This window comes from Podarcis filfolensis (genome assembly GCF_964270895.1).
Source record: "Podarcis filfolensis genome assembly, chromosome: 4".
Classification (NCBI taxonomy): Eukaryota; Metazoa; Chordata; class Lepidosauria; order Squamata; family Lacertidae; genus Podarcis; species Podarcis filfolensis.
In genome coordinates this window covers 101,215,356-101,231,683 of record NC_139607.1, presented here as the reverse complement: position 1 = coordinate 101,231,683, position 16,328 = coordinate 101,215,356, and the positions used below count along the sequence as shown (strand labels likewise).

Genomic DNA, 16,328 nt, shown 5'->3' with positions numbered 1-16,328 from the left:
CATCAAAACTAACAAACTTAAGTCTCTGAAAGTCCTTACCCGGCGGAGAACAAGCTGAGCACTGTTCCAGAGTATTTTTCATTCTCATGTAATTATATCTATTTGAAAAAAGATTGGTTAATGAATAAATGACATATCTTTCTAATTTCGAGTGTTGAACTAATTGGCTGATGAAGAATTCAATGAAACAGTAGTTGTTATCTGGAAACACTGTTCAACAGAGTTCAGAGTTGGACTTGAGAACTGGACATTTGCTGATTATACGAAGTTTCACGAAGACAGGAATGCCTGGCATACCTGGCGTGCTCTGGTCCATGGGGTCACGAAGAGTCGGACACGACTAAACAACAACAACATACAACAACAAAGTTTCACAGCTTGTTCTCCGCTGGGGAAAGTCTGGCACCATGATTCATTTAAGGACTTTCAGAAATTTTCAGACTTCAGTTTGTTAGTTTTGATGTTTTGAATTATTCCTATAAAGTTTTTCACATTGTAATTGTTTTTGGCCATTGTGTTGCTTTTGATATAGCTGACTCATATTTTGCAACACAGAAATAATTGCACTGGCTGCCAAGGAGGTACCAAGCGAAGTTCAAAATAAATCATATTCTCATCATGAATAACCAAAACTTTCTTATGCATGTTCCTCTGCAAACATACAAAAGTATGCAACTTCCCCTTCCAGAAATGCTTACTTGCTAATTCAATGGACTAAAAAAGGATGGTGGTTGTTATTATTTTTTACATTGATATACCACCCTTCATCAAGAGCTCTCAGGCACGTTTAAAACATAGAACATATTAAAAGTAGACAAATGATGCATCACCTCAAATTCTTTAAGGGAGGGAGATGCTTAGAGTCCAACCAAAAGTCCCCCCCCCCGAAATCCATAAAAAATAATAAAAATCTGAGGATCTGCCAAGCGAGAGAGGGCTGAGCTGGGTGGACTCGGCTTTGCAAGGGTTAAAGGGAACTGAGCTGCCTTCCTAGAGAGGACAGGAAGCAAGAGGGGGCAGGTCCTCCAGAGCCAAGGCCCCTCCCTCCCCAGTCCTTTCCTTGCTTCGGTGTCTCTCCTGCAAGGGCTGCCTCGCTGTCCCCTCCTGGGATCTGGTGAGTCTCCCCTCTCTCCCCCCAGAGGGTGCAGTGGGGAGACGGGGGGGGGGTCCCAGGGCTGCAGCAGGAGAGGGTGCCTGGAGGGCGTGATCAGGGAGGGGCCAGGTCTGCCACGCTCTCCTTCCTGGAGATCAGAGGATCCCTGACTCCCACGAAATCTCCCTTTTTAAAACAAAGGAGTCCCTGGGACTTTAACTCTGTGTGACATCGCTCAGCCTCATTGCACAACAGAGGAAACATGTGCAAATGGTTTTCCAAAGCTGAACGAGGAGGTGGACTAGCCCCCCCCCAAAAAAAACCCCACAGGGAGGGTTGAAGTTAAGGTGGGAGAGAAAGGCCAGGGATAAAGAGAGGGATCCCAGGCCATAGTCTGGCTGCTGCATTGCAAACCAGTTTCCCAGTGTCTCCCAGGGCAGCTCCCCACGGAGGCCACGGCAGCCATCCCCTCGCACCCAGAGCAGGGCATCCCAGGACCACATCCTCTCTCTCCCAAAGGGATTGTTGCTGGCAAAGCAGCCGGAAATGGGCGCTGCTCCTCACCGAGCCTCCAGGGACCTGGGCATCAATGGCTGTGTGTGTGTGTGTGTGTGTGTGTTAAGCTATCTAGCAGAATAATAATACTACTAATAATAAATTACACACCTAAATTCAAAGGAGATGTCTTTCGCCCTGCCCATACCTGGCCCTCAGAGCAAAGAAAAAGGGAGCCCACCCCAGGTGTCTGTCTGGAGAGCGGCAGAGAGTCCAAGTGCAAGAAAAGGAGACAGAAGCAGGGAGTAGGGTGGGGGTGGGGGTGGGGAGCAACTCCTGAGGACCCCCAGGTGAGGACCCCCACTAGAGAAAAGCATCCATTTATCACAAGATACAAATGACTCCCTTGTCAGTCGGTTCTGACTTCATGCATTGACTGGAAGGTAGCAGAAACCAGGTTGATTAATCTCACAGAAATCCCTTCAGTTGCCTCCACATTTTGCATTGCTAGAAGGCTAGAGACTTATTTCTTCTCCTCTTCCTCCTCCTCTTTCTTTTCAGAAAGATAGCTCATGGTCTGGGATCTGGTGCAGTCCAGCCCTGGTTCCCAGCAAGACTCATCCATGCTTCCTCATTTCTTTTCCTCTCCTACAGTGCAGAACAATGTATTTGCTTTGTAGGATTTCCTAGAGCTTTTCACCTCGACAGACAGAACTTGGCAGAAGACCAAAGGGTTCCTTCCGATCTCTCAGAGGCTTCCTGAGAGCACAGATGGATGAGCAAGACTCAGCTGGCCCTGGAACAGGAAGAGGCCATGCCAACCAAACTGGGAGCAGTGGGGGATTCTGGGAAAACCCAGTGCAGAAGATCCTGGGTGAGGAGGACACACTCCGCTCAGAGGTGCAGAGCCAGCAGTTGAGGCAGTTCTGCTGCCAGGAGGCCAAAGGACCCCGAGAGGTTTGCAGTCGACTCTACCACTTTTGCCATCAGTGGCTGAAGCCGGAAAGGCACACGAAAGCTGAGATGCTGGACCTGGTGATCTTGGAGCAGTTCCTGGCTGTCCTTCCCCTGGAGATGGAGAGCTGGGTGAGGGACTGTGGAGCGGAGACCAGTTCCCAGGCGATAGCCCTGGCCGAAGGTTTCCTCCTGAGTCAGGCAGAGGAGAGAAAGCAGGTGAGAGAGACTTTCCTCTGGATACTCCCAAGGGGCTCCAAACAGGACAGAGAACATCCCATAATGGTCTGCTGATGGCCCATCCTTTTTCTGGGAAGGCATCCATGGAATGAGATCTCACACCCTTCAAGTCTTTGTCATTCTCTTTCTAGTATTTCTCCCCATTCTCTGTTTTGAATCCTTGTTTCTTTCTCAGGGAAAGGATCTCTTTGCAGATATGGACCTGGATTCCTGTGAGGCAGAGAGGCCTCCGTTGGACACCAGAGAGAGGCCACTGGGTAAGGAGGAAGGTGGCTTTTCTCCACTGCTCTCATTCTGTTGGTTTCCCAACTCATCTGAGGGTTCTTTTCATCTTGTTTTGGGGGCAGACAGTTGGGAACAAGGGTCCAGAGGAGGGGAGATGTATTTCTGCACACACACAAAAAACAACATATGAAATGGGTACAAACCTCCAAATACTCTCAGTAGGTAAGTCTTTCTCAAAGATGCCCTGTTTCAGCTGTCAGAGAAGCAGGCACTCCTGGCGTCCTGCTTACCTTTTTTCCTCTTACAGGTGGCAGAAGGATGCCGGGAAGACCTCCTGATCCGCCTTTTCATGGGGGCAGAAGGGAAGCAGCGGCTGTGGAACCAGATCAGGTCAGGTCAGGGGAAGCTGCCGAGGGATGGAGCAATGTCATGGACTGGTTGGGCACAGAGGAGTGGTGGGAGGATGCAGCCGGGGAACCAGGAAGGGAAGACGGCTCAGAGCCGAAGGAGTGGATGTGGAGGAAGGATGAGCGGTCAGAGGGGCAAGAGGGAGAAGCCTGGGAAGAGGAGGTGTCAGAAGCTAAAGGGGAAACAGGGCTTAGTGAGCTGGGAGACTCTGTGGCAGAATGCAGTGCAGAATCAGAGGCAGAAGAGGAAGGAGGCGAGTGGGAGAGGAAGGTCGAGAGGCAGAGGTGAGTCAGGATAAGTAAGAGCCACCAGTGGCTCCCTATCCTTTTGCCAGAAGCCACCCTCCCTGCTTGTCTCTCAGAGCCTGGAGACCCCCTGCAATGCAGGAATCTGCTAGATCATCCAAGACAGATGCCCATCCAAAAGAGGCTTATTTTATTTCTAGATTGATCACTGAATGCTAAAATTGTTTTCTAGGCAGTGGACAAATGAGAACAAATAGTGGCCTGGATTCACCTAACCAGCCCCATCGGCTGCAAAATGGGGCCTGCCTCCACTTCCTCCCCTTCTCCATGCCCCCATGAATCCCTTGAATTTGGCTCTAGGGCATTGGGAGGGACCTCCCCAGAACAGCCCAGGAGGAGAGGAGAAAGTGGATCCTTCCATTGGGGAAACTGGAATGCTTGCCTAGGCAGAATGACTTGAATAACACAAGGTGGAGTACAACTTATTTGCACAAAAACGAATACCCATAATTAAAATGCAGATTAAAATAAGCATCCATAAATAAAATGTGCAGAGGAGGACATTTCCCTTTTTCTTTTAGGGTCCAGTGTGCTTTGAAGATATTGCTGTTCGTTTCACGGATGAGGAGTGGGCGTTGCTGGATCCTGACCAGAGAGCTCTGCATAAGGACGTCATGGAGGAGAATCGTGGGATCGTGGCCTCTCTTGGTAAGGCTCCCTGTGGGAACGTTATAGCTGCCTGGAAATTCAAAACATACCTCTATGGGACCAACCTCATATATTTTCACGGAGCTCAACCGTGGCCCCTATATCACCTGGGAACCTAACACCTCCACAATAAACAGTAACTTACAGTTTTTTCTTTGAACAATCTTCCTCAAATTATTCCTTTTTCTACCATGATTGTGTTAGGATATTGATGTTCCGTTCCACCTAAACAGATGTGTGGAGCTATTGTATGTCACATGTCTGTTTACATTCCAGCACAGCTTGCTGGGAACTTCCGTTTGTGTATAGCTTTTGCCTCATGCTTCCTGCTCTTAGACATGAAGGAGAGCAGACATGTTTTTCTTTGTCTTGATCTATGCTGAATAAACTGCTTGTAAATATGCTTTACATATGCCTGTGTCCACCCTTCTGTCGTGAAGAGTTAATTACTCTGCTGATTAGAGGGTGCTCCAGCTTCTGAAGAGTTCTGAAGCTGCGGGTCGCTGTTTGATGCTGTTCCGAGGACCGGAGTTTGCCCGGTTACCAGCCGGTGTGCTGGAGCCAGCTGGGGGCCTGCCAAATGCCCCTGTTTTCCTTGGACGCATCCCAACAGATTGGGCTGGTCTGAACTTCAGAGGCCATCTTAATGTTAGTTTTTATTGTTCAGCTCTGGCCCTTGAGCTGATACGGCTCATCTTGCCTTGAGCCCAGCAGAGTAAAATCCCAGAGTCCGCAAACGAAAGGATGAAGCAGGTATGGTGCTCCTTTGCGAAAAGCTTTATTCCTGAACTATGCTGAGAGCATACAAATATACATCTTGTCTCTGTGAGAAGCAGAGAGCAACTCTTAACGAAACGACAGAACAAAGAAACAGGAAACCAGTGAACGTCACATCCAGTCTCCCTTTCCCGTGGGAACCCAACAGTAACTTGACTGTGGAATGGAAACATAGTCCCATGATTCGCAGCTGCTGCTCAGTGAGGGAAACAGAAACTAACACTTAAATGTCAGCTTCAGAATTGTTAGGAAAGCTGAGTAGCTTCAGGTTTTTGTTTTTGCTCCTGTCAGTCTTGGGTTGACCAAAGAGACGACTGGCAGCGAAGCTCAGGTGCTGCCAGCCAGAGAAGAAGCGGGCCTAGGGAGAGGAGAGTTAGCAACGGAAGGCAGAGAGGAGGGGGAGAGGAACTGTCATCTGAGCTCTGAACAAAGGGGAGAAGGAAAAGGGAGACAGAGTGACAGGCAGCTGTGTGAGAGCTACAGGAGTGAGTCAGACCCTGGAATGCAGGAAGCATTCTCTGCCAAATTTAAAGATACTGGAAGAGAAGGTGGGGGCTTCCGTGCTGGGGAAGGGGGAGGAGCTCAGTCTGGGCAACTCCATCTTGTGGGGAGGACAATGAGTAGAGGAGCTCCGTCCAAGTTTGTTGTTTTAGCAATAAACCTGAAATTATTAACATCCAGAGTCCTCTCACGTTTGTGGGAGAGAACAAGGACTGACATTGGAGATGGAGGGGATGCCATGACTGAGCCAAACAAAATCCATCCCAGAGAAGATCTAGGCTTATGGAATCTCAGGTAGTAGTAGCAGTGATGATGATGATGATGATGATGATGACACAATGGTACCTCGGTTTACAAACTTAATCTTTTCCGGAACAGGACTGTTCTTAAATCAAGGTACCACTGTAGTAATAATAATAAGTTTTATTTATACCCTGCCCATCTGGCTGGGTTGCCCCAGCTACTCTGGGCGGCTTCCAACACATATATAATCATGAAACATAAATAACACTAATCTGATTCCATATAAAAATAACATTAACTTTAAAATGAAAAACTTCCACTAGTGGCCAAAATTTTGGTAACCTTTTGTGAAAAGTGTTTTTCTGAGGTTTGATGGCTCATAACACCACTTTTGTGTGGAGTAATACCATAAAATTATATAGAAACGGAAAGATAATTTAATGAAGAAAGTAATGCAATGACTTTTATGAAGGAGTATTTATTGGAACAGCAGTCATAAAGTGAAAATGTGAAACCTTTGGTAACCATTGGTAACCTTTAGCTTTAATTACGGCCTTACAACGCCTTCCCATGAAGTTTTTAGTTCGGCTTTATTGCTGGGTTGCCTTTGATTAACAAGTTTCTTTAGTCGGCCCCATAGATTTCCGATTGGGTTAAAGTGTGGGCTATTCCCAGGCCATTCCAGCAGTGAAATATCATTATCTTGAATGCACCTTTTGCAAACAGCAGCAACACGACATAGAGCTGAATCCTGTTGAAAATATATAAATGCTCCGCTTTCTGGGAAAAGATCACCTGCGGAACACTTCAGTTTGGGCTAAAGTATTTTGTTTTATGTATTTTGGGGCATTTACATTCCCATTAATGACACAAATTCTGCCCACACCTTTTGCTGCGATACAACCCCAGATCATCACACTGTCTGGGTGTTTCATGGTCGGTGTAATGCAAGTAGGATGTAAATCTTCTCTGATTCTTCTCCTCGCGTATTTCATGCCATCACTACCAAGCAAGGAGATTTGGGTCTCATCCCTCCAAATAACACTGTCCCATTGTTCCACTGTACAGTTAACATGGGTTTCATCTTTTCAACCTTTGTTTGAGAGATAAAAATGGCTTTTTCCTTAGAACTCTAACATTTAGACCAGTCCTTGCACTCAACTTCACATTACATGGCTCCATGTCATCTTGTATACACCCAGATGATTTTCTTCCGTCATATAGGCACAGTCTCTCCACTCGTCCATCATCACTTATCTTTGTGCACCTTTCCCTGCCTTAACAAGTCTGATTTTGTAGTGACTGAGTCTCCTTATACCTCTTCCAAAATATAGAAATGCCAGCTTTGGTTATGTTTTCCCCAGTCTCTCTTCTAATTTCTTCATAACTGTAGCCTTGTTCACTTAATAGTACAATCTTACATCGCTTTCTGGGTGACCAGTCAACGTTTTGTGCTATTTCTATAATTTTATTATGTTTTACAACGTAAGCAAATTGTGCTTCATTTTTCTGGTTATTTGGCTATAATGTTTGATAGAACACGGTATAATTAAACAAACTGTTGAATTGCATTCTTGATAAAATTATCTTTCCATTGATATATAATTTTATATTATTACTCCAAAAGAAGCGGTATTTTGAGCCACCAAACCTCTGAAATACACTTTTCTCCAAAAGGCTTCTGCAATTTTGACCACTACTGTATATCAAACAAAGCAACATTCAACGACACGTCAGAATCTCATAATAAATATGTTGGTTAATGACAAACAACACATGTAATGAACACACACCCAACTCCCTTCAGTTCTTCTCCATTTGTTCCTAAGGCTCTAATCCCTTTTTGTCTCCAATGCAGATTGTGATGAAACGGAAATCGAGAACAAAGGTGACCACAACAAAATCCTCAGAAAGGAGAAGCCACACAAAAATTTAGAGTGTGGAGAAAGCTGCAGTCAGAGCTCCCATTCTACTTCCCATCAACAAAGTGTCATTGGAAAGAAACTCTATCAGTGCATGGAATGTGGAAGGCGCTTCAGTCAGAGCTCCCATCTCAATTCCCATCAAAGAATGCACACAGGGGAGAAACCCTATCAGTGTGTGGAATGTGGAAAGAGCTTCAGTCAGAAATCCCATCTCATTTCCCATCAAAGAATTCATACAGGGGAGAAACCCTATCAGTGTGTGGAATGTGGAAAGAGCTTCACTGATAGCTCCTCTCTCACTTCCCATCAAAGAATTCATACAGGGGAGAAACCCTATCAGTGTGTGGAATGTGGAAAGAGCTTCACTGATAGCTCCTCTCTCACTTCCCATCAAAGAATTCATACAGGGGAGAAACCCTATCAGTGTATGGAATGTGGAAAGAGCTTCAGTCAGAGCTCCTCTCTCACTTCCCATCAAAGAATTCATACAGGGGAGAAGCCCTATCAGTGTGTGGAATGTGGAAAGAGCTTCAGTAAGAGCTCCTCTCTCACTTCCCATCAAAGAATTCATACAGGGGAGAAACCCTATCAGTGTGTGGAATGTGGAAAGAGCTTCACTGATAGCTCCTCTCTCAACTCCCATCAAAGAATTCACACAGGGGAGAAACCCTATCAGTGTGTGGAATGTGGAAAGAGCTTCAGTCAGAAATCCCATCTCACTTACCATCAAAGAATTCATACAGGGGAGAAACCCTATCAGTGTGTGGAATGTGGAAAGAGCTTCAGTCAGAGCTCCTCTTTCACTTCCCATCAAAGAATTCATACAGGGGAGAAACCCTATCAGTGTGTGGAATGTGGAAAGAGCTTCACTGATAGCTCCTCTCTCACTTCCCACCAAAGAATTCATACAGGGGAGAAACCCTATCAGTGCGTGGAATGTGGAAAGAGCTTCACTCATAGCTCCTCTCTCACTAACCATCAAAGAATTCATACAGGGGACAAGCCCTATCAGTGTGTGGAATGTGGAAAGAGCTTCAGTAAGAGCTCCTCTCTCACTTCCCATCAAAGAATTCATACAGGGGAGAAACCCTATCATTGTGTGGAATGTGGAAAGAGCTTCAGTAAGAGCTCCTATCTCACCTCCCATCAAAGAATTCATAAAGGGGAGAAACCCTATCAGTGTGTGGAATGTGGAAAGAGTTTCAGTAAGAGCTCCTCTCTCACTTCCCATCAAAGAATTCATACAGGGGAGAAACCCTATCAGTGTGTGGAATGTGGAAAGAGCTTCACTCATAGCTCCTCTCTCACCTCCCATCAAAGAATTCATAAAGGGGAGAAACACTATCAGTGTGTGGAATGTGGAAAGAGCTTCAGTAAGAGCTCCTCTCTCACTTCCCATCAAAGAATTCATACAGGGGAGAAGCCCCATCAGTGTGTGGAATGTGGAAAGAGCTTCAGGAAGAGCTCCTCTCTCACATCCCATCAAATAATTCATTACAGGGGAGAAACCCTATCAGTGCATGGAATGTGGAAAGAGCTTCAGTCAGAGCTCCCATCTCACTTCCCATCAAAGAATACATACAGGGGAGAAACCCTATCAGTGTGTGGAATGTGGGAAGAGCTTCACTGATAGCTCCTCTCTCACCTCCCATCAAAGAATTCATACAGGGGAGAAACCCTATCAGTGCATGGAATGTGGAAAGAGCTTCAGTCAGAGCACCCATCTCACTTCCCATCAAAGAATTCATACAGGGGAGAAACCCTATCAGTGTGTGGAATGTGGAAAGAACTTCAGTCAGAAATACAGTCTCACTTCCCATCAAAGAATCCATACAAAGGTCGGAAAAAACATTATACAGCTTTTGGAGCCTGGCAAATCCGCATCTTTATAACCAGGCCTTTAGCTGATTGACATCTACTGCCCTTTTAACATGTGGTTTTTTGTGTTTTTATGTTGTAACATTCCTCAGACCTGTGGGTGTAGGGAATAGGTGCCAACTATTAAAGGCCTGGCGGTCTTTGCCCCCCCCAATAAAATATTTGAGGAGAACCTCAAGTTGGCTGCCCGATTTATGGCAGACGGAAGCTCTTTTGGCTCAATGAGCCCCGGCACTTTCAAGATTGGGGTGATCGTGAGAGCGTTGCGGAACCCCGAAAAATACCTCAGATTGAGCATTCTGAGAACCTGGTGTTCCGGCGGGTACCCTTAGCAACTCCCCTGCTCCCCAGTAAGCGCTACTAAGAGCTCTGAGAGCGAGAGGGATTGGAGACGGTACTGTGGAATCGACTCGCTTCCTTCATTGCGCGAAGCTCCAAAGTCCGGTGATCGTGAGTGACCAATTTCTCGGACTAAATTAAGATTGGAAAAGTGTGAGTAAAAAGGATTTGCATTTGGACATTAAATTGGGCTGGAAGGGATTTAAACACGGAGGTCAATCCCTTTCCGCTCAAGTGAAAGTGAAAGCAGTTACCGTTGACTAAAGCCGTAACTTTAAAAGACTTGCTAAAAACTTTCAAGGAAATATTCCAAGCCCCTCTTTCTGCAGGGGGAAGGGGGGAGGATTTGACTGAATTGGGACCCTGCATGAGATAGATTTGACAGAGAATAGACTCTTGCTTTCTGGAAGCAGACCTCCCAGTGAGGAAAGGCTAGACTCCATTATTACGTCACAAAGGGAGAGGATACTTTCAACTTTTGTTTTCCTCTTTGGGGATTACAAAGTAACTGCAGCTGTCTGAACTCGCTGAAACATTGTACAGTGTATCTTTTACCTTCCTGGAATTGTTTACAATAGTTCAAATCAATTTTGGATGCTTTTCAATAGGAATAAGAAGAGTAAAAGATTGGCGATAGGTGAAGGGGATCGAGATCCGGATATGCTCGTACCCCTTCCAATCTGCGCCCCATCCCGAGGGACCCTGATAGATTCCGTGAAGCCTTGCGGGACCTTGCTCCCCCTGGCAACTCATTGACTGCGCTTGTTGAGGGCTGGAATATCCAGCTCCTGGCAGCCATAGATGAGATCGCACCTAAGCGCCCTCTGCGACCCCGCAGAAACCGGGCTCCCTGGTTTACCGAGGAACTCCGAAAAATGAAGCGGGACCTCAGATGGCTAGAGCGAGTATGGCGGGGTGCCCGTGACAGAGCCTCAAGAACATCTTATAGGGTTTTTATGAAAACCTATGAGATGTCAGTGAAGGCCGCTAAGAAGTCTTACTTCTCGGCCTCCATTGCATCCGCTAGCTCTTGCCCGGCGCAATTATTTAGTATAATTAGGTCTTTAACGTCCCTTGAAGGACAGCCAAATTTAAATAACAATCTGACACACAGCTGTGAGGCATTTGCGCGCTTTTTTGCGGAGAAGGTCCTGTTCTCCGCTATGACCTCCCTGCCAATTTGGATACAATAAAGGAACTGGAGGCCCCTCGACTGTCCTCTGGTCCAGTATTGGACCACTTTGACTGGATATCCCCAGCCGCTGTGGACAGACTCCTCCGAGCTGGAAAGCCCACCACCTGTCCTCTTGACCCGTGCCCGTCTTGGCTGATTAGAGCGTGTCCAGACGTGGTGCGGACCCCCCTGGGGGATATCATCAATTTGTCCCTTGGCACCGGGATATTCCCAGGGGAACTGAAGGAGGCAGTGGTGCGCCCGCTCTTAAAGAAAACATCATTAAATCCCTTAGATCTATCCAATTACCGCCCGGTTTCGAATCTTCCATTCTTGGGTAAGGTGATTGAGAGAGTGGTTGCTGAACAGCTTGGTAGGTTTCTGGATGAAACATCGGCTCTGGATCCATTCCAGTCCGGCTTCCGTGCTGGTCATGGGATCAAGACGGCTCTGGTCGCCCTAACAGATGATCTCCGCAGGCAGCTGGATCGAGGCGGGTCGGGGCTGCTGATTTTTCTAGACCTGTCAACAGCCTTCGACATGGTCGATCACGAACTCCTGGACCACCGCCTTGCCGACGTGGGGATTCAGGGCACAGTCCTTCAATGGCTGCGCTTGTTTCTCTCTGGTCGGGAACAGAGGGTGGCGCTTGGGGGGGAATTGTCATCGCGCCACTCCTTGGTGTGTGGAGTGCCTCAGGGTGCGATACTCTCCCTGATGCTTTTTAACATCTTTATGTGCCCCCTCGCCCAGCTTGTCCGGAGTTTTGGGCTGGGTTGCCATCAGTATGCCTATGACACCCAACTCTATCTGTTGATGGAGCCACTGTGATCCACGCGACGGTCACCTCCAGACTGGATTATTGTAACTCGCTGCCCTTGAGCCTGACCCAGAAACTCCAGCGGGTGCAGGATGTCGCGGCGAGACTCCTTATGGGGTCTTCGCTGCGAGATCACATTTATCTGGTACTATACCAGCTGCACTGGCTCCCGGTGGAGTACAGGATCAGGTTTAAGGTGCTGGTTTAAACCTTTAAAGCCCTATACGGCCTAGGACCCTCGTACCTATGGGGCCGCCTCTCCTGGTATGCCCCACAGAGGAACCTACGGTCTGCAAATAAAAACATCCTGAAGGTCCCAGGCCTCAGAGAGGTTAGTCTGGCCTCAACTAGAGCCAGGGCTTTCTTGGCTGCGGCTCCAATCTGGTGGAACGCTCTGTCACAAGAGACTAGGGCCCTGCAGGACCTGACATCTTTCCGCAGGGCCTGCAAGACAAAGTTGTTCCACCAGGCCTTTGCTCAGGGTGCAGCCTGACACCCTCCTCTGGCAACCTACACAGAATTTTGTAACGGTTGCCATTAATTTGATTTTAATTAATTTTTATAATGAATGTTGGATTATTTGATTGTTTGATTATTTGATTGTTGTTAGCTGCCCTGAGCCCAGCTTCGGCTGGGGAGGTCGGGATATAAATAAATTTTTTTATTATTATTATTATTATTATTTAAAAGAATAAGACTTTGAAAGGGGGGAGCTGCTGAGCTGCCTGTTGCCATCTGTGTACTAAAAACCTGTGGACTGAGTCTAGGTGAGCGGACCTTGAAACTGTGGAATAGTTATGGCTAATGGTGTAGATAAGCCTGAGAAAAGCAAACCTAAAGATAGAAGAGGCTCTAAAGCACTAACTTTTGAAGAGTCGGTGATGCAAATGTTGACTGAAATAAAAACAGATGTAAGAGGAACCCAGCAGAGCCTACAGGAGCTTAAACAAGAATTTGTAGATTTGAAAAAAGAAATCCAAGAAGTCAAGACAGAAGTTACAGGTCACAAGAAAAGATTGTCGGAATTGGAAAGTCCCTGAGAGTCCCTGATGTGGAGAGGACCCAACAGGAAGCGCTTAAGGCAATTGCTTTTTTGCCTGGAAGAATCTGGGACCGGAAAGAGGAGGAGACACAAGAAGATTGGAAGAAATTTAAAGAATATTTAGCTAAATATTGTTATATATGTTAATGAGAAGTCACTTGGAAGTAACAAATAGGCTTAGGACTAAAATATGAACGTGTTGTAAAATATGAAGGATTAGAATACTAATAAAAGAGACGAGGATAGTAAATAGGAGATAATTTTATTAGAAATATGATTTTGGAGAACTGTAACAAGGTGATACAATGAAATTCAGTTGGGGGGGACTCGATGAAGTCACTTAACAATGTAAGGTAAATTGGGTTTTGAAAGGAATAATTGTTTCTATGTTTTTCTTTTGTATTCTAATGTGTTCTCTTTTGTTGTGTGTTGTGTTGTGTAATGTCATTTCTTCTTAGAAATTTGGAAAAGCAATAAAAAAAATGTGGGGAAAAAATTGAGGAGGCCACCCCCCAGGTTTTGTTTTTATTTAAAAAATGCAACCTTTTATTCTTCCACAACTTGCCATACAATTTCTCTTTCAATTTGCCCTCTTAAAATATTAAAAAATAAACACACAAAGGTCATTAGAAAAACAAAATACAAGAAAATACAAACGTGGACAGGTCCCATCTTTGTGGGACAAACGCAAAAGTTGCTTTAAAACAGGTTTCCCAAACTTGGGTCCCCAACAGCTCCCGGACTACAGTTCCCATCATCCCTCCCCATTGGTCCTGCTAGCTAGGGATGATGGGAGTTGTAGTCCAAAAACAGCTAGAGACCCAAGTTTGCTTTAAAGGGAAAGTAGGCTGGCCCTGTGACACCCTCTGTTGGCTAATTGGAATTTATAGATCGCAAAATTGAAGTTTGATCGGCACTTCTACCTCTAGGGAGCTTCTAGGTGCTTTCTGCACCACCTAGAGTACCCACAGAATTGTGGCTTCTACTGGCAACACACACAGGAGAACAAATGAAAGACAAACACAAGGGGCAGGAAAAACCTGGAAAGGGCCATACCAAATGGACATCCGGTGTGAAGAGGTCACTTTCCCCACTGCTGAACAATGCTACAGGTAGAGGAGATGGAATGCTAGAAGTGTTCTCCGGGGCAAGGGCAGCTGCTGGGAAATTGAACTACGGGCGCAAAATATTACTTTTTGAAAAAGTCGCTGTCATTATAGACATTGCCATTCAAATGGTGTGCATGCATCATTTGATTGATAGTGCAAGGCGGGCCTTACCTGGCCCCCCACCAATATTTTATTCAAATCGGCACCACTGGGTCGGGTGGTTTAAAATTAAAAGAATACATAAATCACCTTCCTTTGCACATGTTCCAGCTTGTCAATATCCTCATTTATGCTTTTTAAAATTTATTTGCCCTTCATCTGAAAATTTTACAATATAAACATACAGGATGAAAGCATGGCTTTCTCAAAAACAAGAGAATATATTTTTGGATGGAGTTACAAACTTTGTTGATCAGGGGACTGCTGTGGAAATAGTGCATCTCGATTTCAGTAGGGCTTTTGACTGAGTCCTCTGTGCTATTTATGTGAGAAAGCCGGTAAAATGAGACTGAATGAGGTAACTGTGTGAGAGATGTGCTGAGAGTGCTAGCTGAGATAAGAAACTCCGGGAATCCAGCAATCTGTACAGTGATTTATTTGCAGCTTCAAAGTATTTACAAGAGTTCAAAGAAACACTCCATCACAATGAGTAAGTTGCCTCGAATGGCTCCTTCCGCTTTCCCCCCCAGCAGATCCACCTCCTAAGCCCAGCCCCCCTTCTTCCTCTGCTCTGAGAGTCCCGGAAATGGCTCCCCACTCCCAGTTTCATTGTCTCCTAACAGTACTTTGTCTCCAAGGAAGAGCAACTGCTGATTAAAGGCACAGGATCTCTCTAAGTGCCCATCTTCTCCCCCCTCTCCTTCTTCTCTGCCTCCAATTCCCTGACAAACTCTTAGGTGGATTTGACGGACCGAACCCAAAGGGGGCTTCTTTATGTTTCCTCCTCATCCTGGGGAAAAGTGACAATAGGGGTGCTGCAGGGTTTGGACATGTCTTGAGAGAGATGTCTTTGCCTTGGCCTTTCTATGGGATTTTTATTATTATAGGCTCTGGTCTTGGACTCTAGGAAAGTTGCTCAGTTGCAGCCTGGATACACTTGCCCAATTCAAACAGAGTCCAATTAGAATTTATATAGCCCCATGGTTCTCAGCTTTTCAAACCAATCTGTGAAAAACCATTCTAAAAAGGTCAGTTGTCCAAATTAATCAATTTAATTCTATAAGGGACCATTCCTGCTAAATCAAAGCATATACACCTTCATGTATCTGATGTTTAATGGATCCTGAAGCTTTTTCTTCGTGAAGTGAATTTAAAACCATTTAAAAATGGGTAGAGAAGGTTGGCACACTGCAGAGTGCCAGGTGGAACAAGGAAATGTGGTCATAAATTGATCTAATCTAAATACTGGACTACGCAATGGCCTGATCTATTAGAAAGCTTAAAATGCGTGAAAATCCTCCATTGGGGTTTAGGCAATAAGACACTATACATTGAACATAAAAACAATTATACACAAAAATTGGGTCCCCCCTTTGTGGAAATAACATACTGTCAGACACATGTTAGCATTCCTACACAATATCACACAACACACAACATACTAATTAAATCTCAGTTGCAACAACTGTCACAATGTAAGATGATATAGACAGGCGCAGCATTGATTTTAGTTACAGGTGACAGCAATCTGCAACTGTAAGGTTTTCTTCTCAAAGTGACCCCTTTAAAACAACAAATGTAAAACAAACTTTATCGATATACAGCTTTGTTAATTTGTTAAAATATGTTGAATTACAACATTATCTTCATTTCTGTTGCTTAGAATATGTACAACGGATGAAGCCCATGAGAGTGAAACAAGACATTATTCTGGAAATCCTTGCATAGCTGTCAACCTTCCCTTTTTTTTGCGGGAAATTCCCTTATTCCAGCGCTGTTTCCCGCTGCTATCCCGGATTGTTAGATATCCCATAGACTGTCTCCAGGACAGGTGAGGCTGCTGATCCCTTATTTTCAAATCTGAAAGTTGACAGCTATGAATCCTTGTCAATGCTGTGGAATTGTAGTAGGCTCCAGTTTGGACTTTATGAACATATGTGGAACAGAAACTAGCAGACGTTTGGTCTTTATGAATGAACTGATTTATTGGGTA

At 45.4% G+C, this 16,328-nt stretch overlaps 1 protein-coding gene across 1 annotated transcript in view; it reads left to right on the top strand.

Moving 5' to 3' along the window:
* Positions 1–16,328, top strand: part of LOC310761837 (uncharacterized protein) — a gene marked incomplete at its 3' end in the record, with an annotated part of 97,042 nt that overhangs the window by 80,272 nt on the left and 442 nt on the right. The window contains exon 2 of the mRNA XM_083612033.1: positions 7,748–9,330. Coding sequence (XP_083468159.1) covers positions 7,906–9,330 — 1,425 coding nt within the window. The 5' untranslated portion in view covers positions 7,748–7,905. The remainder of the gene's footprint in view (positions 1–7,747; positions 9,331–16,328) is intronic.